Source organism: Pituophis catenifer, unplaced genomic scaffold (genome assembly GCF_029215685.1).
Source record: "Pituophis catenifer annectens isolate HBS135680 unplaced genomic scaffold, rPitCat1.0.hap2 SCAF_8, whole genome shotgun sequence".
Lineage (NCBI taxonomy): Eukaryota > Metazoa > Chordata > Lepidosauria > Squamata > Colubridae > Pituophis > Pituophis catenifer.
Window position 1 is genome coordinate 72,618,288 of NW_027256888.1, and position 23,343 is coordinate 72,641,630.

Here is a 23,343-nt window from a genome sequence, read left to right on the forward strand (position 1 = left end):
TGATTTAAGAGTTTGAAGTATTGCGTGCCTGAAAGCTTACACAAGTAGCTGGAAGCTGCCGTCAGTTACTCCAGCTTTTTGCAAGTTGGAGAATAAAATAAAAATTGGGATATGTTTAATTTACAATGAATTACTTCTGGGACAGGTAAGCGTTTAAAAAAATATTTAGGTCTCAGGATCCCTGGTACTAGACCAAAAACATTGCACAGCAGAACAACTAGGCACAAGGACAGTTTTCCCCCATGCCATCACTCTGCTAAACAACTAATTCCCACAACACTGTCAAACTATTTACTAAGACTGTATTACTATTATTCTTCTCATCCTTCCTATTATCGTCTTTTGACTATAACTTTGTTGCTTGTATCTTACGATTTATATTGTTTACTTAGTATCCTAGTAAGTATCATAGTATAATTTATGTTGATTGCTTATTTAGTATCCTACGACTATCACTAAGTGTTGTATCTTATGATTTGTGATAAATTTTTACAATGATTTATTGTAAAATATGATCATGATTTATCACTTATTGTATTGTATGTACACTGAGAGCTTATGCACCGGAGATAAATTCCTTACGTGTCCAATCATATTTGGCCAATAAAGAATTCTGAAGATAACATGGAGGTTTTTAGAAGAAACTCTGATGGAGGTTTTTCTTAAAAGAATCCCATATCCTTATTTTTGGATAAACAATGATTTTAATGTTTTATAATTACTTAAGCCAGTTAGACTTACTACACTAAATTTGTTCATTGCCGAAGAAAATTCATAGGCATTGGCGTATTAACAAGTTTGCAGACAAAATTTAGGAGTGTGATTTTCCAGTTCCTTGGAGCCCCGTGCATATGTTGCCTACCCCTGAACTAAATTAATTACAGTGAATTAAACCCACTGTTTGGGTTTGCACAGCATGATAAACACTGAATTGCTTATTTATTGAATAGATCATACCTGACATGATGTTGTGGCCCACCAGTGGCCAGCAGAACTGGCGGCAGACTCCGAGAGTGAGGAGGTTGGGGAGGAACATGGGCCAGTCCTGGAGTCTGGGGAAGGCTCTGATGAGGGCTTTGCGTCAGAGGCAGTGATGGGGCCAGGTCCATCCGACAGTTATCAGCTACCTTCGGAGTCGGAGATAAGTGGGGCTGAAGAACAGCTGAAGCCTGTTCCCGATTTGCGCGTGTGCAGAGCTGCCAGGAGTACAGCTAAGGAACAAGGGCCGACTCAGGAGTAAAGGCACAAGGGGACACTGAATGGCCCCTCCCATAGAGAATAAAGAAGAGCGAAAGGGGAGTGGAGTTTGCAGGAGACAATTAGTTCATTCCATTAGTGTGAAGATCTGTTCGTGACTCTCAGAGACTCCTTGCCAAGTATTGTCTGCTATACAGTGGCGTTTGGAAGATATCGGCCTGGCAGCTCTCCAAGCCTGATAAGGTCTATGGTTATAAATTCACCCTGGAAAGACTGGTTGCTGGGACTTTGCTGGATGTGAATGAGAGGAATTCACATTAGCTTAATAAAAAGGGGTTTTGTCGGGACAAGGCATTTGCTTCGTGCTTTTGTGAAGCCTAGGTCAGAACACAATGGTCACCCGATATACCAATGCATAAATCATAATTTATAAGCCAAAGCACTGGTTTTTGCACAACATGCTAAGTCAAAACCTATCAAAGGGTGTGCAAGATGTGATGTTTGGGTGGAAAAACACAGCCTTACATCTTTGGCATTCATTTCCCCAGCTCTACAAAACTCCGTACATTAGCAAGAGGTTTGTCTCCTGCCTTCATGAGGTTTGGTGGGACCAAAGGTGACTTCCTAATCTTCGATCCTCAACAGGAGCCAACACCTGAGGAGAAGATTTTTCAGGATTTCCTTAGAAAACAAGGTAGGATGCTATTCGGCTTATTAATGGCAACATATTCTCTAAGTATTGCTTCATGTTATCCAAACCTACACCAACTCTGAAGACCAAAAACAATTTTAACAATGGGTGGTTAAATTACATACTGGCAACCCAGTGTCATCCATGGGCCCTATGAAAGTTTAGCCTGTGCTGAGTCTAGGGAGATTCTCAGCCACCCAAGTCATGATTTTCCCAAAGGTGCTTTTTCAAAAGACGACTTTCTTGGTTTGTTTTTTCCTTGAAGACCTTTCGCTTCTCCTCCAAGAAGCTTCTTCGGTTCTGACTGAATGGTGGGAGATTCAAGTGACTCAAGACAGTTACAGAAAACCCCCAAGTGGCCTCAAGGACTCTTAAGAGAGCGAACAACCCAACCTTTCAGAGTTCTGAGGACCAGATGACTGCAAAGAATATAAATTCTTCCATTCCCCACCGTTCAGTCTGAACTGAAGAAGCTTCTTGGATGAGAAGTGAAACATCTTCAAGGAAAAAAAAACCCCCAACAAGTCCAGTTTCCTTTTGAAAAGCATATTTGGATTCAGCCTGTGCTCTCTATGGCCTACAGAGCTCCAGAAACATCTGTTTTCTATTATTGTTCTTGTTAAGAATTTGTTCAGTTTCGATTACGCTTACTGGGAGGAAGGAAATTCCTGATTAAAAGTGTCTCTAAGGATAACACAACAACAGGGGACAAAAGTCTCATTTGTCACTTGTCCCTGTGGCCTCTCCTGCTCTTCAAGATAGGGCAATAGTAGCTTTTTAGTTGATAGCTAGTTAGCTTTCTCTCATGATCTTTCTCTTTTGAATTTGTACGCCATGGATGCTATGTGTTGACAATCGTTTTCGGTCCTCTGTTGTGAGCTGTAACCATAGGGTAGAGCCTGCTCAGCAGTTTTTACAGTTTGTTCGCTTAAAAATAGTTGTGTTTGTGTTGCTAGAAGAATAGGAGGAACCTAGTTCCTGAATTGGGAGAGAAAACATTTAATTTTTGCAAAGTGGCTTTTTTTGCACGCACCCCACAGTACAAAGAACTAAGTACTTCAGGCAAAGTGAAAAGTATTTATTGAGGGGCAAAAGGGTACAGACACAAATGTTACATACATACAAGCTTATGCACTGGAAACAAATTTCTTATGTGTCCAATAATACTTGGTCAATAAAGCCTATTCTATTCTATTCTATTCTATTCTATTCTATTCTATTCTATTCTATTCTATTCTATTCTATTCTATTCTATTCTATATCCTATCCCAATGATGGCTAACCTTTTTGCCATCGCATGCCAGGAGAGGGGGGGGCGGGGGAGGGTCGCGCTCACACGTGCCCACGCGCATCCGTGCGCAACCCCCTCCCCCTCCGCTCCTGGCACATGATGGCCTGGTAGGCCCGTTTTTCTTTCTTACCTGGCTCCAGATCCTCTCTGTGTATCTGGGAAGGGTGAAAACAGCCTTTCCCACTCCCTTGGAGGCCCTACAGAGGCTGAAAGGGCCCATTTCCCAATTCTTGGTGGGACAGGAAGTGACTTTTTTGCTGTCCCCAGCCTCCAGAACCTCTCTAGGAGTCTCTAGGAGCCTCTCTAGGAGTCTCTAGGAGCCTCTCTAGGAGTCTCTGGAGGCTGGGGACAGGAAAAAACATCACTTCCTGTCCCACTGGGAGTTGGGAAATGGGCCCTTTCAGCCTCCGTAGGGCCTCCCTATCCTATCCTATCCTATCCTATCCTATCCTATCCTATCCTATCCTATCCTATTGCATTCCACTCCACTCCCTCTACATGTAATGCATCGGAAAGCAACAATAAAAGTCATTGATTAGACATGTGAATAGACAGGCACTCTTAACATACAATTAGCCCTTGACTTAGGACTGGTCTTTTAGTGACAGTTCAAAGTTATGACGGACCTCCCCAGAGCTACTTATGACTCAGATTTGAAGTTCAGATGGCTGGCCCCCTGGTCATCCGATCACAGTTTGGGTGCTCAGCACCCAGTCCCCATTTACTGCCATTTGTATTGTCTCGTCATCACATGATCACACTGTTTTTTGCTGGAAATCAGTGTTTAATTCTAGTTTCCAGCAAAAATGCCCCATAGCGAACAATGGATTCACTTAATGACCACAGCTGTCACAAAAAAGGCCATAAAATTGGCAGCTGTCATATGGTGACTTGCTTAACAACATGACTTGCAACCAGAATTCCAGGCTCAATTATAATTGTAAGCCAAAAGGCTACCTCAATATTGCATCTTCCCAGGCTGATTATACTCTATCTTACATAATGTATATCTCATGAATAAAATATATCAGAAAAAGATGATTTAAGTTATTTGGCTCCAGAATCCAGAGCAGTACATTAATTGGCTCTGGAAGAATGGAAGCACAGATAGAAAATAGGGCTGCCATATCTGGCTTGAAAAAATCTGAATGGTAGCAGAGAGTTAGAAAAAAACTTTGTTGTCATCTGATAGTTTACAAGAAACATATACAACCCAATGATAGATGTGTTTGATAAACAATTTTATTCCACCAGGATCTACTAAATCAGGGGGAAATAGCTATTCTTTTTAAAGGTGGAATAAATTTCAAGGTTCAGGAGATTTTGAAAGGTAAGGAAAATGCATATATAATTATAGAAGGGGAAATTTATAATAAAACTTTACCTATAGTATCTATTACTGTTTTAATTAGGGTGAGACCAATTATTTACAAAAAATTATGAACAAATAATTTTATAACAGGAAGGGGCTTCATTATTTGAGGCATTAAAACTCAGATTGGTAGGCACAAGAGATTTCAAACTTAATGTGTAGTCTTGGATCCTTTTCCTTTTGGCCTTGTTTTTTTTTTTTTTTTTAAATTGCAACACTCAAGGACTCCTGATATAGGTAGTCACTTATGACTAGTCACTTAAGTGGCTGTTCAAAATTACAACGGATCCTCCAAAGGTACTTATAACCCAGTCAGCCATCCCTCAATGGTCATGTGATCATATTTTGGTTGCTTAGCAACCAGCTTCAGTGGTGAAATGCAGCCGGCTCTATCTGGTTTGCACAAGCCGGTAGCGCTGGCGGCAGGTGGTTCGGTGAGCCGGTAGCGTTGGCGGTGGAAGGCTCCGCCCCCTCCAAACCGGGACATCGTCACATCCCGGTTTTGACCCTCAGCGCATGTGCAGAAGGCTTCCCCCCAAACTGGAACGTCATCATGTCCCAGTTTTGACCCTCTTGTGCATGCGCTGATGATGGCACATGCGTGCACGCACATTAGCAAGGCAGTAGAAAGTGCATTTTACCTCTGACCCACTTGTGGTAACATAACTGTATTTTACTTTTTTTCTGTTTTGGCTAGAAACCAGTGTTTATTTCCAGTTTCCATCATCTTAAGAGAGATGGCCCTATTTTAAATTACTGTTTCTTCTTAACAATCCACTAATATTCGAAGAAGGAAACGATGGCTTTCCAAGTATGATGGAACTCATACCCTTATCAACCTGAGAGACATAACATCAAGGAATGCTGGGAGATGTAGCTCATTATTTCTGGGATACTACAGATGCCCATTTCTCCTTAAACGAGAGTCACTTTCCCAACTGGTGAAGTTCTCTCCATGTCTCTTAAACCGGCATCATCTCCAACTCTACACCCAATGATGAGATCTTCCTGTTTCTCTGTCTCCTCCTCTAGCAACGGTGGACATCTGTGCATTCAGAACTGCCCCCTTGGACTTCATAGCGCAACTGCAATCTCAATGGCTTTTCGAGCAGAAACTCATCTTCCGGGAACAAGTAAAGAACAGGTATAAAAACATCACATTTACAGGTAAGGCCCGTGTGATGATGAATACTATTAAGAAAACCTATTAGTGGAGATTTAAGACCTCTGTTCGTTACTTGATATTGGGTTGCCACATAGAAGAGGGAGTCAACCTATTCTCCAAAGCACCTGAACGTAGAACAAGAAGCAATGGATGGAAACCTATCAAGGAGAGAAGCAACCTAGAGGAATTTCCTGACATTTAGAACAATTAATTAGTGGAATGGCTTGCCTTCAAAAGTTGTGGGTACTTGAAGAAGACATTGGACAACCATTTGTCTGAAATGGTCCTGAAAACAGTCCTGAAAAAAGTGACTTATGACCATTTTTCATAGTTACGACCTTTGCGGCATCCCCATGCTCATGTGATTAAAATTCAGATGCTTGGCAATTGGTTCATACTTATAACCATTGCAGTGTCCCAGAATCATGTGATTATGGTTTGCAACCTTCTGACAAGCAAAGTCAATGGGAAGCCAGATTCTCTTAACAACCAGGTTACTAATTTATCAGCTGCAGTGATTCACTTAACAACTGTGGCAAGAAGTGTCATAAAATGGGGACAAAACTCACTTAACAAACATCTCTCTTAACATCAGAAATTTTGGGCTCAGTTTTCATAAGTTGAGGACTACCTATATCAGTTGGTCTTCCATGAATTTGGCTAGTCCCTTTTTTAAACCATCTGAATTGGGAGCAGGGTGTGATAGCTCAGTGGTTAAAGATGCTAAACTTTTCAGCTAGAAAGCTGACAGCCCAGGTTCAAAACCTGAGCATTGCACAACGGGGTGAGCTCCTGTTATTTGCCCCAGCTCCTGTCCACCTAACAGTTCGAAAGCATGCAAATGCAAGTAGATAAATAGGTACAACTTCGGTGGGAAAGTAACAGCATTCAGTGAGCCTTTGATGTATAGTCAAAATATTCATACAACACTGACTCCCTCGGTTAGGAAATGGAGATGTGCACTGCCCCCTAGGGTGGGACACGACTGAATAGGGAAAACCTTTATCTTTACCACATCTGAGGACTGTGAATGTGCCAGTATAATGATATATACAGGCTGAAAAAAGCATCAGAAACGGAGCTTCAGAAAAAAAGCCTCTGAAACAGAGCTTCAGAAAAAAAGCCTCCAAGAAGAGCTTCAGAAAAAAAGCCTCTGAAACAGAGCTTCAGAAAAAAAGCCTCCAAACAGAGCTTCAGAGGCTTTTTTTCTGAAGCTCTGTTTCAGCGGCTTTCAGAGGCAGAAAAAAAAGCAAGGCACAGAGCTCACAACCAAGGAACCTGTTGCTAAAATTCACCTCTGGGAACAGCTGATTGGGGGTATTCCGGGAGGCTGATCCACCCACCAATCAGCTTTTTTCTTATTTTCCTCCCCAAAAACTAAGGTGTGTCTTATACTCCGAAAAATACGGTATATTGTTTTGATCCTGGAGGAGTCTTCCTGGGTCTTTAAACAGAATCTAAATTCTCAATAAAATGCTCTTTTACATAAATAGCATTTGGAAATATTTCAGGATTAAAAAGACCAAACTGCATGTGTTTTTTTTTTTAAATCACGGATGTTTCATAGAGAAAAAAATCATAATAAGGTCATCATTGTTGTGGTGAAATCCTTGTTAAAGAGGAGCAATTGATCAAAGGGTGGATATTTCACCATGCAACAGAGGTGGTATTCAGCCGGTTCTGACCGGTTCGCTCGAACTGGTAGCAGAAATCGTGGGTGGGCCCACTCACCAGCCCCGGCTCTATGCCATCCTATTTAGGCACGTTTTTGAGGCAGAGTGCATGCGCGGAAGGCTGGGCACATGCGTGGACGAGCACATGCTCACATTTGCGAACCAGTAGGGGAAGTAAATGAATACCATCCCTGCCATGCAGGCAAAATATAGCACCACTTTCAAACTTCTGTAAAAATCAGAGGGGGGTGGGAATAAAAATGATTATTGCATGGATTTGAATTGAATTGGTTTAGATCTTCTGTGCTCATATATCTTGAAATAAAACGGCTTTATTTTCCCTCTCCCAACAGGAAGCACGCTGGATATTTTATACAACTTTGCCAATTGCAGTAATTTGCACCTGATCTTTGGCCTCAATGCCTTATTACGGAAAGACAGCACCCAATGGGACAGTTCAAATGCTCAGCAGATTTTGAATTATACTAATTCCCAGAATTACATCCTGTCTTGGGAACTCGGAAATGGTACGTGTGTAGGTTAGGGATTTCCTGAGCAAATGTATTCAGGTAGTCCTCGACTTAGAACCATTCGTTTAGTGACCGTTGGAAGTTACAGTGTCACTGAAAAAAAATGACTCATCGCCAGTTTTCACTCTTAACAACCGTTGCAGGAAACCCCATGGTCACGTGATCAAAATTAGGAAGTTTGGCAACTGACATGTATTTATGATAGTTTCACTGTCCCTGGGACCATGTCATCACCATTGGTAATCTTCCCATCTGGCTTCCAACAAGCAAAGTTAATGGGGGAAGCCAGATTCACTTAACAACCAGTGGTTCACTTAACAACAGTGGTTCACTTAACAGCTGTGACAAAAAAAAGTGAAATGGAATGTAATTCATTTCCATTAGCAATGGAAATTTGGGGCTCTATTGCAATCATAAGTCGAGGACTCCTGTACTTGGTTTTGAGGAAGGGCAATGAACATCTTTATGTTAAATCCAATACTGCCAAGCTTTAATGTGTTGCACATCAACACTTTTTAACTCAACAATATTTGTGCATCCTTTAAAAAAAAAAAAATCTGGCACCAGCACATTACAGTTGTAGTGGAAAACTGCCACTTACCCAGACAAAAGAGTTAAATATGCATTTGGGATAAGCAGCGGTCAAAATTGACATAATGAAAGACAAAAACATGAATAGGGTCACCCAATATTCATATTTTTGAAAGCCATACTGAAACAAAGGTAGAAATTGTGCTTTTCATAGCAAGCTTTAGCTGAAATGTTCTGGGGAGAAAAAAAAAATCCTTGTATATCTTTAATTCTAAATGTTCTTTGTGGTTTTCAAGCTTATCAATTGGTTTTGACATTTTAGATTCCATATTTTGGGTTGATTTTTACCATTGTGGAAACATTTAGAGAAGTGCTGTAAACGTGCTGGAGTTAGGATAGACCAGGAGTGTCAAACTCAATTTTATTGAGGGCCGCATCAGGATTGTGTTTGACCTCAGGGGGCTGGAGTGGGCGTGGCTGGGGTTGGTGTGACCAATTTGACGTCACTCGTGTCTGGGGCGCCTGTGGTGACCCGACTGCTCTGCCAGGAAAAATGGGCTCCCAAGCTCTGTTTTTGGCTAGGATGGCCTCCTGCAACTCTCTGGCAGTGAAAATGGAGCTGGGGGGGGGCACGCATGGGCCTTGCAAGCTCTGTTTTAGGCTAGGATGGCCTCCTGCAACTCTCTGGCAGTGAAAATGGAGCGGGGGGGCACGCATGGGCCTTGCGAGTTTTGTTTTAGGCTAGGATGGCCTCCGACAACTCTCTGCCAGTGAAAACGTTTTTGCTCGCAGAGGCACCGCAGGCCGGTCCTTCGCTGTTTCCAGGGGAGCCCTGCGGGCCAGATCTAAGTACCCCGCGGGCTGGATACAGCTCCCCGGGCCTTGAGTTTGACACCCCTGGGATAGACATATTTACCAGTGGGCAAATGCCTTTATTTATATTTTCTGCAGAGCCTAACAGCTTTTTGCACAAGTCTGGAATAGAAGTCAATGGCCACCAACTCGGTCAAGATTTCATACAACTCCGGCAGCTTCTGAACAATTACGTCCAGTACAAAAACGCCAAAATCTACGGCCCCGACTTAGGAAGGTCAAGTCGGAAACACAGTAAAATTTTGCTTAAAAGGTAAAATGAAAATATTTGGTGCTGTGGATGTGCTAAACAGCCAAATCCAGTGGTGGGATTCAAATAATTTAACAACTGGTTCTCTGCCCTAATGACCGGCTGGGTGGGTGTGGCCATAGTGGGTGTGGCCAGGGGGAGTGACAGGCAGCCCTTGGCCTCCTGCACCCCTCTGGAAGCAAAAATAGGCCGCGGGGAGCACACTGCCCCCCATGCCCCATTTTGGGTCCAGTAGGTCTCCCTGCAGCCTGCTGGGAGCAAAAATAGGCGCGGGGGGACTTCTGGAAGGGGAGGGGAGGGGTCAGTCAGCAATTTAACAGTCGGTTCCGCCAAAGTGGTGCGAACCGGTTGAATCCCACCACTGGCCAAACCAGATGCAATACTTAACCATGGTTTTGCTTGAGCTATTCTTTGCTGCTTTCATTGGGATTTAGTTTCAAACTAAACCTTTTTTTCTGGGAAGGGAATAATGAAGAAATGAGAACCACTTAGCCGGAGTGGAGTGGAGTAATGGCTTACTTTTACAGTTTATCTTAGTTGTTTTTAACAACCATTCACTGCTGTTATTTTGATGTGATATTTAATGCTAATGAAGGCAAGAAACAGTGGGAACGTAGTTTGTGCTCAAAATTTAGAACTCGTAGGACTAAAATTATTTGTGGATCAGAAATAAAATTAGCAAGCATTGAAAAAAGGTAATAATAATGCAGGTTGAAACGTTGACTTGGTGGCCGCGCCTTTGCAGTTTCCTTGGCAAGTGTATTGCCGTTGAGTTTCTTTTTTCGTGACATTCTTGATCGCTCAAACTAAGCAGGGCAACCTATGATTAATACCTGAATTTTGCAATGTGTCGGTCAGGCGTGCTGGCTGGGGATTCCAAGACTGTTAACAGCTGTTCAAGGATTAGATACTGTAAAAGGAAATAGCTATTGAAATTGCTTTTGTTTTGCAGTTTTCTGAAGTCAGGAGGCAAAGTACTCGATTCGGTCACGTGGCATCAGTAAGTAAGTTCATATCTAGCTATTCAAGCATGATGACCAGTTGGATGAATGTGTGTGTGGGGGGAGAAGGGTGACACTGTTAGGATTTTTTTTTGTTTTTGTTTTTGAAGGGAAATAGCATTGAGGAAACAGATTGGATTTAGCATTTAGCAATAGCATTTATTTATTTATTGGTTCGATTTATATGCCGCCCTTCTCCGGAGACTCAGGGCAGCTTACAATGCGTTAAGCAATAGCCTTCATATTTTTGTATATACCTGCTTAGTAGGGCTTTCGCCCCCCCCCAAGCGGTGTTCTTTTTATACAAAGTCAGCTTATTGCCCCCATAATCCGGGTCCTCATTTTATCTACCTCGAAAGGATGGAAGGCTGAGTCAACCTGAGTTAGCTCTGCCCGGACCCCCACAGGTGCCCTCGACACAAGTGATGTTCAGTTAGCCACACCCACCCTGGCCATGCCCACTCTGGCCACGCACCCCGGGCCCCCGAGGTCAATCACAACCCTAATGCAGCTCTCAATGAAATCGAGTTTGACACCCCTGCTTTACAATGTGTACAATGCATACAATAATATGCATTATTTGCATATTGCCCCCAACAATCTGGGTCCTCATTTTACTGACCTTGGAAGGATAGAACCCTTGAGTCCTGTCAGGATCAAACTCCAGGCTGTGGGCAGAGTTTGCCTGCAATGCTGCACTTTAACCACTACACCACCAGGGCTCCTGATGGTACCGTAATCTAGATTTAGATTTGCAGTGTTTAGATTTAGATTTGCAGTGTTTTTCAATCTGGGCAGATTTGAGATGTGTGTAGTTCAACTCTCAGAATTCCCCAGTCAACATGTATGTTTCCATGCCTTTGTTGAACACTAAGGGCCCAATGCAGAGGTGGGTTTCAGCAGGTTCTGACCAGTTCTGGAGAACTGGTAGTGGAAATTTTGAGTAGTTAGGAGAACCGGTAGTAAAAATTCTGACTGACCCCACCCCCATCTATTTTCTGCCTCCCAAGTCCCAGTTGATCGGGAGGAAATGGGGATTTTGCAGTAACCTTCCCCTGGAGTGGGGAGGGAATAGAGATTTTACAGTATCCTTTCCCTGCCATGCCCACCAAGCCACGCCCACAGAACCGGTAATAAAATATTTTGAAACCCACAACTGGCCCATTGCTTCTGTGACACCATTCAAAGAAATGATCTAGCACGATTTCTTGTTTCCTTCATCTGTTTCTTTTAAAAATATTTATTATTATTAATTTTAAAAACCCTACATGAGCCAAAACAGGCATATAAACTCAAAAGATAGCTACATATTCATCTATCCATGAAAGCAGGTTGAATAACATTAATTCCTTGCAGGTCCCATCTTTAGTATGCTGGCTGGAGACTTCTGGGAATTGAAGTCTTATCTTAAAGTTGCTCAAGTTGAGAAACACTGCACTCAAAAAAAAAAACAATTCAAAGCTGACCAGACTCAGATTACTTCTCTATTATTTAAAAAATGCTTGCTTGGATCTATATCCAGCCTCTTCTCCAGGAGTTTAAAGTGATGTGCTTTAATATTCTCTCCTCCAGTTTTTCTTCACAATAAACTGAAGTAGATTGAGAGATTCTGGCTCAAATCACCCAGTGAACTTTCATAGATGAGAATAGAGTTGACCTCGGTCTTGCCCTATCATCTCAACCACCACAGAACACCATCTCTTGAACTGGCGTATCTTCATGGTGGAGCAGTGGTTAGAATGCAGTATTGCAGGCAAACTTCCTCCACTGTCTGTAGTTCGATTCTGACGGGGCTCAAGATTGGCTCAGCCTTCCATCCTTTTAAGGTCGTTAAAATGAGGAGCCAGATTGTTGGGGGCAATATGTTGACATTATAAACTGCTCTGAGAGTGCTGTAAAGCACTTTGGGGCGATATATAAGTCTTAAGTGCTATCGCTATCGCTATGCTGGCTAGGGATTATGAAAATTATACTCCCAAACATGTAGAATAGGGGTGTCAAATTCAAGGTGCTTACATATGGCCCGCAGGGCCGCCCTGGAAACAGTGAAGGATCGTCCTGCGGTGCCTCCGCCAGCGGCAGAGGGCAGCCCTCCCGAGCTCCGTTTTCACTGGCAGAGGGTTGCAGGAGGCCATTGCAGCCAAAAAATAGAGCTCGGGAGCCCGTTTTCGCTAACAGAGCGCTCAGGCCACCACAGGTGCCGACACGAGTGACGTCAAGCTGGCCACGCCCACCCCAGCACCACAATGAAATCGAGTTTGACACCCCTGATCTAGAAGAATGGAAGATTTGGGAAATCTACTTTGAGATGGTTGCATTTCGACGCTTTTCTCAAAACAGTAGCCTACACTAGATGTATTTCTATGTCTCCTGGAGAGAGTATACTTGAGTATAAATTAAGACCTGTGGACATTATTCCTCAGCAGTGTCTTGATTCGTTGCAGTTACTATATCAATGGACGAACTGCCACGAGAGATGATTTCCTGAATCCAGATATACTGGATAGCTTCAAGACCAATGCAGAGGAAGTGCTTCAGGTAAGCAGCATCTAAACAGCGTGGCAAACAAATTGCAACGTTGATGTGTAGAATAGATCCCAATCAGACAAGCATTTTATGGGGAAATAGATGAATTAATTATCTATAAATAATAACTTATCCTGATGCCCTCTGAATATATAAGTAGTCCTTGACTTAAAACTATTTGTTTAGTGACCACTCAAAGTTACAATGGCACTGAAAAAAAGTGACTCGTGGCTGTTTTTTAACACTTTCAACCATTACATGAGCCACGGTGGCACAGTGGTTAGAGTGCAGTATTGCAGGCTATTTCTGCTGACTGCCGGCTGCCTGTAATTCGGCAGTTCGAATCTCACCAGGCTGAAGGTTGACTCAGCCTTCCATCCTTCCGAGGTGGGTAAAATGAGGACCCAGATTTTGGGGGGCAATAGGCTGACTCTGTAAACCACTTAGAGTGGACTGTAAAGCGATATATAAGTCTAAGTGCTATTACTATTGCTACAGCATTCTCATGGTCATGTTGTCAAAATTCGGACACTTGGCACCTGACTCATATTTATGACATTTGCAGAATTCTGGGGTCACAGGATCCCTTTTTGTGACCTTCTGATAAGCGAAGTCAATGGGGAATCCAGATTCATGTAACTGTCATGTTACTAGCTTAACACCTGCAGGGATTCACTTCATAAATGTGGCAAGAAAGATCGTAAAATGGGGCAAAATTTACTTAACAAATGTCTTGCTTAGCAATGGAAATTTTGGGCTCAATTCTGGTCACAAGTCGAGGACTGCCTGTCTTCGGCTTACAACTTCCAGGAGCACAGCTGAGTTAAAATTCTTGAAGCTGTAGCTCATGTAGTTCTGAAAATGAGAAGGTTGAGGAAGACTTTAGTATAATCTCTTAAAAGCACAATACAAACATGCCAGCAGCTCACAGGTGGTCCTCAACTTACGACAGTTTGTTTAGTGGACGTTCAAAGTTACAACAGCACTGAAAAATGTAACATGACTTTTTTTTTCATAGTTACCACCTTTACAGCAACCCCATGATCATGTGATCAAAATTCAGATTTTTGGCAACTGGTTCATAATTAAAACCATTGCTGTGTCCTGGGATCATATGATCACCTTTTGGGACCTTCTGACGAACAAAGTCAACGTGGGAGCCAGATTCAGATACATTTTAAATTGTTTTTAAATTTTGTATTCTATGTTTTTTACCTATGGCTGTTCACTGCCCTAAGTCCTTCGGGAGAAGGGCGGTATATAAATTTAAATATTAAATTAAATTAAATTAATTAAATTAATTCACTCAACAACCAGGTTACTAATTTATCAACTGCAGTGATTCACTTAATACAGGGGTCCTCAAACATTTTAAACGGGGCCAATTCACGGTCCCTCAAACTGTTGCGGGGCCGGACTGGATGGGCAGGTGTGACTAGGTAGTCATGTGACTGGGTAGGCATGGCCAATTTAGCAGTCCAAACAATACACACAAATTAAACTTTAATTTGTTATGCTCCTGGAGGTGGAAAGCAGGTAAGTGAAGGGATGTGGCTGCCTTGGGGGGTGTATGAGGGACTTCTGTTTGTGTGTGTGTGTGTGTGTGTGTGTGTGTGTGTGTGTGTGTCCCTCCCTCTCATTCTGTCTCTCCCTCTGTCTCTCTCTGGAGGCCGGGGAGGCCAAAGATGGCCCCATTTTTGGCCTCCCTGGCCTCCAGAAGGCTGGTGGGGGCCGGCGGGTAGGTGGGGCAATGTGGGTGGGACAGCCTGGTGGTCCCGCACGGGCCCTAGTTTGAGGACCCCTGACTTAATAACTGTGGCAAGAAAAGTTGTAAAATGAGGCAAAACTTTCTCTTAACAGTGGAAATTTTGGGCTCAATTGTCATAAATCAAGGACTACCTGCATATGAAATGGTTGTAGAAGTGTCAACAATTTCTGTGTATCCCACCTGCTTTGTCTAAAACAAAAACCCTGAAACTTAGTTTCCGCATTTCTTTCTACATCTGTACTTCTTTTTTCCAAAATATACTTCAGATTGTGAATAGCACAGTACCAGAGAAGAGAGTGTGGCTGGGAGAAACAAGTTCAGCCTTTGGAGGTGGAACTCCTAATTTGTCTAATGCGTATATTGCTGGTTTTATGTAAGTATTATACTGCTGGCTTAAAAGAACCGTCTCTTGTGGCATAGCAGGATCTCACCCAGAACATTATGTTGGCCAATATATAATATATAATATGTATATATTATATATTGCTATTATATATATTATATATGTAATAGCAAGTCTTTATTGACCAGACAGAAAAATATTGTTATGATCTCTGAGGAACATCAACATCTAATCATCTGGTAGTCTTTATAAATATAGAGGACATGTATACTTACATGTATACATGGGGCGTGGTGGTTCAGTGACTAAGACGCTGTGCTTGTCGATCGAAAGGTCGGCAGTTCAGCGGTTCGAATATCTAGTGCCGCGTAACGGAGTGAGCTCCCGTTACTTGTCCCAGCTTCTGCCAACCTAGCAGTTTGAAAGCACGTAAAAGATGCAAGTAGAAAAATAGGGACCACCTTTGGTGGGAAGGTAACAGCATTCCGTGCACCTTTGGCATTTAGTCATGCTGGCCACATGACCACGGAGACATTTTCGGACAGCACTGGCTCTTCGGCTTTGAAACAGAGATGAGCACTGCCCCCTAGAGTTGGGAACGACTAGCTCATATGTGCGAGGGGAACCTTTACCTTTTATCTTTTTATACTTATCATGATGACATGTGACCAAGTATAGAGAGACCATTTTTCTACATCTATAAAATGCATTCATTATTCATTATTCATTAAACATGAAACTCAGTCAACTGAACATTTAAATGTATCACAAATACCATTGACTGGTACTGATGGTTGATACGGGCTGCTGCCAGCATCCTAGGTATCAACCAAGTACCATCTTAAGATGTACAATGTTCCAAGTAGCGCAGTTTTTTGCAGTTCCACTGGTGTTATTTAAGGAAGCTGCAATTTGTTGATGTATTTTGTAAAATTTTTGGACATGGTACCAAGTGCCCTGATGACAGTGGGTATCACTGTTACATGTTTCATCCATAACCGCATAGTTTCAATGGCCAGGTCGCGATATTTCGTGATGATGATGATGATTACGATTGTTCACTGCACAGTCAGCCAGATGTTTAGACTGGATTTGGCATATTTTATCCACCTATCAAGTCCTTCCAAAGGATCTGGAATAGGCAGATGTCGATGTTTTATGACAGGAGTGTCAAACTCACAACCCGCTGGATGTGTCATGCTCTGGCCACGCCCACCATCGGTTCGGCAAAGGGGGAAAAAGTCGTGCTACGTCACGTCATGACGTGAGTTTGACATTCCTGTTTTATGGGATATGGTCACAAGATGTAAGCTATTCCAAGTGAAGCTGCCTTTTGCTCTTGACTGAAGGTGAGTTTGTCAAATGCCAATAGTGTTCAAGTGGCGCTTTAGTTGTTTTGGGATTGCATCTAAGGCAGCAATTGGTACTACCTTTGATTCCCAATTATTATTATCTTGGCAGGTGGCTGGACAAGCTTGGACTATCAGCCCAACTGGGCATTGATTTAGTGATGAGACAGGTTTTGTATGGAGCAGGAAACTACCAGCTGGTGGACGCCAACTTTGAACCTTTGCCAGTATGTATACAACTGCCTTAGTCGTTGGACATCAGTGGACTGTTTGCCAAAATAGCCCCGTATTGTCTATTTTGTAGGTATTCGGTCTTTCAAGTCACCCCCTTTGACCCTGGGACGGGGGTGAAATATTACCGGTTCGCTCCAGTTTGGGCAAACCGGTAGTGATAAAAACTACCAGTTCGGGCAAACCCGTAGTAAAAAAAAAAAGCTACCGGTTCAGGCAAACCGGTAGTTTAAAAAAATCCTGCTTTCTAGCAAAGCTAAATCATGTGCCACAGCTGATCTCCCCTCGCTTCTACTTACCTTCTGAAGCTGCCTTTTGGCGTGTGCTGACCATGCGCACACGCATGTGCACATTTGATGCGCACAGCACACATGCGCAGCCAGCAAACCGGTAGCAAACCGGTTCGGATTTCACCCCTGCCCTGGGACCTTTATATGCAAAGTGTGTATTCAGCCGTGAAGCCATATCTGCTCCCCTTCAGATGGTTTCATGCGTCTATGAATTTAGGTTGTACTTGCTGGCTTAACAAAATACCATTCCAATCTCTCCATAAGACAATGCTCCTGTTTCAAAGGAATGAAACAGGCCTCATCTAATGAAGAGGTAGCAATCCATTGAGTAACAGAATCAATCTAGATATAGCTGAAACAGTCTAGATCAGGGCTGTCAAACTCGCGGGCCATGCGCAGGATGTGTCACACACTGGCCATGCCCACGCCCGGTTTAGCAAAGGGGGGGGGAGTCATGATATGTCACATGACACCACATGTTTGACATCTTTGGTCTAGACAGCTCAATTTATACAATACATTAATCCATGCTCTTAAAACAGACTGAGAGTGCAGTTCTACACATTTTAGGTTATTATCTTGTAGAAACCCACTTGGTATATTTTCAAAAGTAAGACCACTTAGTGCTAAACAAATACAACAAGATGCAGAAGGTAGAAAGTGAGGGTTGGGGTGAGAGTGGGAAAGTTTTTCTGCAGAAGAGTTGACTTTCCAAGGAGATCTACCAACTAGCTCAACAGTAGATTACCTGCTTTACAGGCAAATCTAGATTCAACCCAAACATCTTCAGTTTAAGGTTTGGAGAGATTCTTCCCTGAAATCATGGTGAACTGTGTTTGCATTTCCCCAATGTGGAATTCCAGAATTCCAGGCCTGGATGGATGAAGTTCCATCTAAAACGCGTATCTAGAAAGCCTGACGTTGAGGAAGATTTGCGTTGACAGTCCTGAAACAAACTGGATATTTACAACAGTTTCCTATTAAATCTCATTCATATGAGTGTATGGGAATACAGGACTGAAAAAAAAAGATTCGTGGTGTGATAGGCACTAGCCCAGTGATAGCTAACCTTTTCCAGACCGAGTGCCCAAAATGCACATGCATGTGTGAATGCGTGGATGCATGCCTGAAACCCCAAAGTGCAATGTGTGCGTGGCCCTTGCGCCTGCACCCCACCCCTCACTCATGCACGCACGACCCTCATGCATGCACGCACAACCCCCTGCACGCACCCTGCACATGCGCACACATTCCCCTGCATACACCTCACACCTCACACGTGCACGGCAGAGACCTGAAAACCAGCTGGCCGGTGGGAGGGGTGCGCACATACGCAGCAGAGCTAAACTGGGTCAATGGCTCGCGAGCCATCAGAGAGGGCATATGTGCCATCGGTTCGCCATCACAGCACTAGCCACTAAGTATTTATGACATTCTCCCAACTTGTAGAAAACTGAAATAACGTTTTCCTTTTCAGTGGTTGAGCATTGACTGGATTGGGGTGGTTTTTTTTCCAGGGTTAAAGGACTTTCCTTGCCAGACTTTTCTTGTCTGATCAGCTAAAAGCAGGGACAATGTGCCGTGTCGTGGAAATCTTCTGGAGAGCTTCTGTGAATATCAGGAGCTCTCTCGTACACATGGCAATGATGAACCTCTTTATGGGGAATTGGATGTGAGATAATGAATCTGGTTTCTGAACTATCCTCTTTTATTCCTTTATATCTTCCATAGCTCTCAAGTTACCCTTTTAAGACGATGGGTTCATCGAATAATGTCTTGCCTTTCTTGAACTTGTTCTTTTATGAGAGGTCCTATATCCGTGATGGCGAACCTATGGCACGCGTGCCACAGGTGGCACCTGGAGCCATATTGGTGGGCACGCGAGCTCAGCTCCGGCGTGCATGAACACGCTGGCCAGCTGATTTTCGGACCTTTTGGGCCCACTGGAAGTCAGGAAAAAGGCTGTTTCTGGCCTCCGGAGGGCCTCCAGGGAAGTGGGGAAGGCCATTTTTGCCCTCCCCAGCCTCCTAGAAAGGCTCTGGAGCCTGGGGAGAGTGAAAAACGGGCCTACCTTGCCATTGCATGCCAAAAGTGGGGGGACCGCGGGGGGGGTCACACACGCATGCGCAGGGGCGGGGCGCATAGAATTATAGGTGGCACGCACACGAGCGACCCCCCCGCAGTCCCCCCACTTTTGGCACACGATGGCAAAAAGGTTAGCCATCACTGTCCTATATCAATGCTGTCTTTTTTTAAAAAAACACCTTGTAGGACTATTGGCTGTCCCTGTTGTACAAGAAACTGGTAGGCTCCACAGTTCTGCGTGTTGCCATCACTGGCTTAGATCCAAAGAAGCTTCGCGTGTATCTTCACTGTACAAATACGCACCAGTAAGTATTCAGTCCAACAGCTAGTCTGCTTTGAAGTCCTCTAAAATTACAAGGGGCCTGAGACTGTGGTTATACCCAATGGGGATATGTTCAGGGTTAGCGGCAACAATCTGTGCCCTAGCCTGCCGTTCCCACTGAGGATAGCACGGGGTGGGCTTCAAAAATTGTAGCAAGGGGTTCTCTGACCGGTTGCTGGGTGGGCGTGACCTTGGTGGGCGTGGCCTAGTCAGCCTCCTGCACCATGGGGGGGCGTTTTTTGCCCTCCCCAGGCTCTGGAGGCTTTTCTCGAGCCTCCGGGAGGGGAAAAACAGCCTCCCCAGGCTCTGGAGGCCTTCTGTGGCCCATTTCCAGCCTTCCCGAACTTCCGGTAGGCCTGTTTTTCACCATCCCTGAGCCTCCATGTGCGCCCTGCACTTACCTGCATCCAAAATGGGCCGCATGAGGACTCCTGGGAAGGGCAGGGTGGGTGGGCGGGGCCAGTCAGGAGTGGGATTTGAGGATTCTCCAAACTGCACAGAATCTTAGCTACAGGTTCTCCCGAACCCCTGCGAACTCTCAGCAGCCCACCCCTAAGCATTTTCCAACTTTAGCAAAGTTAAGACATGTCGACTTCAATTCCCAGAACACTACTGGGAATTCTGCAGAATGCATGTTGGCCCGGGGAATGTTGGGAATTGTAGTCCAAACGTCTTAAAAATGGCTGAGGTTAAGAAACACAGTTGTATTGTAACGTGTTTGTACTGTGTGACTTCTATTAACCTGTTGGCTTTGTCATTCCAGCCCAAAGTACAGAGAAGGGGACATCACTTTATTTGCCTTAAATCTCTACAACAGCACCAAGCGCCTCTACATACCAGCTTACTTTTCCAAGAAGCAAATAGATGAGTATCTTTTACTACCTTACGGAGAAGATAATTTACTTTCCCGGTGAGTAGTTCATCTTGCCACCTCATTCTAAATAGTGGCTTTGGGGGAATAGGTAAAGATAAAGGTTCCCCTCGCACATACATGCTAGTCGTTCCCGACTCTAGGGGGCAGTGCTCATCTCCGTTTCAAAGCCGAAGAGCCAGCGCTGTCCGAAGACATCTCCGTGGTCATGTGGCCAGCATGACTAAACACCAAAGGCACACAGAATGCTGTTACCTTCCCATCAAAAGTGGTCCCTATTTTTCCACTTGCATTTTTTACATGCTTTCGAACTGCTAGGTTGGCAGAAGCTGGGACAAGTAACGGGAGCTCATCCCGTTACGCGGTGCTAGGGATTCAAACCACTGAACTGCCGACCTTTCGATCGACAAGCTCAGAGTCTTAGCCACTGAGCCACCGTGTCCCACATTAGGTTAAAAAAAAAGAACAAATCTTATCTACAGAAAACTTACAATCCTGATGCATAAAATTATGCCTATCAACATTTGAAAATAAGTAATTCGGCAGTTTTGTAGATAATTCTAAGAAATTCAAAGGGATTCATTCCTAGCAAGTTGGATAAAGATAGTATATATCTCAATTTATAACCATTCATTTAGTGACTGTTTGAAGTTACAACGGCACTGAAAAAAGCGACTTCTGCCTGTTTTTCACACTTATGACCCTTGCAGCATCCCCATGGTCATGTGATCAAAATTCAGGTGCTTGGCAACTGGCATGTGTTTATGACAGTTGTACTGTTCTGGGGTCATGGATCAGCATTTGCAGTGTTCCCAGCTAACATCCTTCCATACAAGCAAAGTCAATGAGAGAATGAGATTTGCTTAACAATCACATTTCCCTTAACAACTACAGCGAACTGTTTAACAACTGTGGCAAAAAAAAAAAAAAGGTTGTAAAATGAGGTGAAACTTACTGGAAATTTTGGCCTTAATTGTGGTCATAAGTCAAGGACTACCTGTACAGTATTTTTCTGAAAGATTAGCTTATTCCCTAAACAATTTAAAATGAGACTGCCAACTTTGTTTCATTAAGTAATCAGTAAAGATTTTTTTTTCCTTTTGGAAAAAAGGAAATTAATTCATCTTAAATTTTAGGGTGTTTTTTTTTTCCTTTTTATGTTAATGACAAGCCCCTAATGGCAGAAAATAATTCAGAAAGAAGGATTCACAACGAGTCGCATTAATTAGGATCCCTGTCAAGAACATTAATATATTGGACACTGAATAAACCCAACACTTATTTTTAAGACAGGATGTCTGTGAACAGCGTGAATCTCATTTTTCTCACAATGAGAAACTGAAGGGCGAGCCATCCTTTTTTCAAACAAGATATTGAAATATCTCCTTGCTAGTAGTTAATAAAATTTGGACAGGCTTCTATTTCTTTCCCAGCTCTACAGATCTCTCTTGTAGCAAACACAGTGGAGTTGTAGATGGTCTGATTGAAAGTCCAGACCTGCGGTGAAATCCACTTACCTTCGCTACCGGTTCGGGAAGGGAGCGCAAGCATGCTATCCACACACGCACCTCTTCTGCGCATGCACAGAACCTTCTGCGCAGATGGTAAAAAAACAGGACGTAATGATGTCCTGGCGGGTTGCCGGAGCCGCCTGCCACTGGCGCTACTGGTTCGGTGAGCCAGATAGAACCAGGATTTCACCGCTGGTCCAGACCAACTTACTCAAACTTGACAATTTTAAGATGTGTGGACTTCAACTCCCAGAATTCCCATGCTGGCTAGGGAATTCTGGGAGTCAGAATTGTTTCCACGGCTTATAATTTTTTTTTCAGTTTGAATGTGAATTTATAATACGATTCTTTCCTCTTGCAGGTCTGTGCAGCTGAATGGCTGCCTCCTAAAAATGCCCAATGATGAGACGCTACCAGTTTTGCAGGAAAATCCACTTATTCCTGGACACAGCCTCGATCTCCCAGGTTACTCATATGGATTTTATGTAATAAGAAATGCCAAAGTATTGGCTTGCATTTAATAAGTTAGTACACATTTTCCAAACCCAGAAGACAAAGATTTTATTTGAGATTGACTACTTCAGCCCAGAGAAAGACAAAATGTTTTGTATTTTTCTCCAAACACATGTTCAATTGTTCCCTTTTTTACAAGTTAGTAAAGATTTTTAATTTAAGAAAAAATCCATACAAAAAAAAAATCATAAGCATTTTGTAAAAATGAAAAGTCTATATTTTCTTACGGGCAATTTCCCCTCCTTTCTTTTCTAAAGTCAAGGAACTGCATGACAACATTTGGGAAACTCCTACAAGTCTTCTCATTTGCAAATTATAAATTAGGTTGCTTTGTATTTGCCCTCATCTTTATTTCAGGTAAAATAAAATTTGTCACGGACTCTCTCCAAATATTTTCGGGGCAGAAAGCAAGAAGAAATAAAAGGCAAATCATTTACTTCACACTCTACCGCCATTCGAGCTTATCTTTGAATTCTAAAAAAAAGGGTACAAAGCACTTTATTTCCTCAGATGCTATCTGAGGAACTTAAGACTCTGGTATCAAACAAGGAAAGGAATGGCAAAGGTGTAGATTATAGAACTGCTGTGAAGGAATAATAGAACAGGTCAGTCAACGTTTAGGAAAATCGACTGAAGACTATCAGAAAGCATGTTCCAGACAGAATCAAAGTCAGTGACTACATACATATATATATATATATATCTGTGATCGATCAAGCTCTGTTTTCGAGTTGGTTGGCAATCAGATTCTAATCTCAGGTCCTCGGATTTAAAGGCAAGGAAACCAAGAAAAGTTAATTTCTCAGGGTGGAATCTTTCAGCCACAGGTGCTTTTCATTTATTGGAAGACAAAAGGCCTTCCAGTATGGATCATTTCACTGGTCGCCATGCTAACCGTGCAAACCAGGCATTGCCTTTGTTGATCAGAATATGGGGTCTTGCACTCCCATTGGTTTGGAT

General features: G+C 43.1%; 1 protein-coding gene across 1 annotated transcript; it reads left to right on the top strand.

Moving 5' to 3' along the window:
- Positions 1–125: 125 nt before the first annotated feature.
- HPSE (heparanase) lies at positions 126–22,421 on the top strand. Its single transcript, XM_070948475.1, has 12 exons — positions 126–145; positions 1,746–1,891; positions 5,584–5,718; positions 7,743–7,916; positions 9,402–9,576; positions 10,526–10,573; positions 13,019–13,112; positions 15,135–15,241; positions 16,673–16,787; positions 19,353–19,471; positions 20,252–20,398; positions 22,232–22,421. The coding sequence occupies exons 1-12, from the start codon at positions 126–128 to the stop codon at positions 22,389–22,391; spliced, it is 1,440 nt and encodes a 479-aa protein (XP_070804576.1). The 3' UTR covers positions 22,392–22,421.
- Positions 22,422–23,343: the final 922 nt, after the last annotated feature.

Excerpts from the sequence above, each read along its gene's own strand:
- HPSE (XM_070948475.1), top strand. The coding sequence starts at position 126 with ATGAATTACTTCTGGGACAG. Across the intron at positions 1,892-5,583 it reads GGATTTCCTTAGAAAACAAG|CAACGGTGGACATCTGTGCA; the intron begins GTAGGATGCTAT and ends CTCCTCCTCTAG. Across the intron at positions 19,472-20,251 it reads CACTGTACAAATACGCACCA|CCCAAAGTACAGAGAAGGGG; the intron begins GTAAGTATTCAG and ends TTGTCATTCCAG.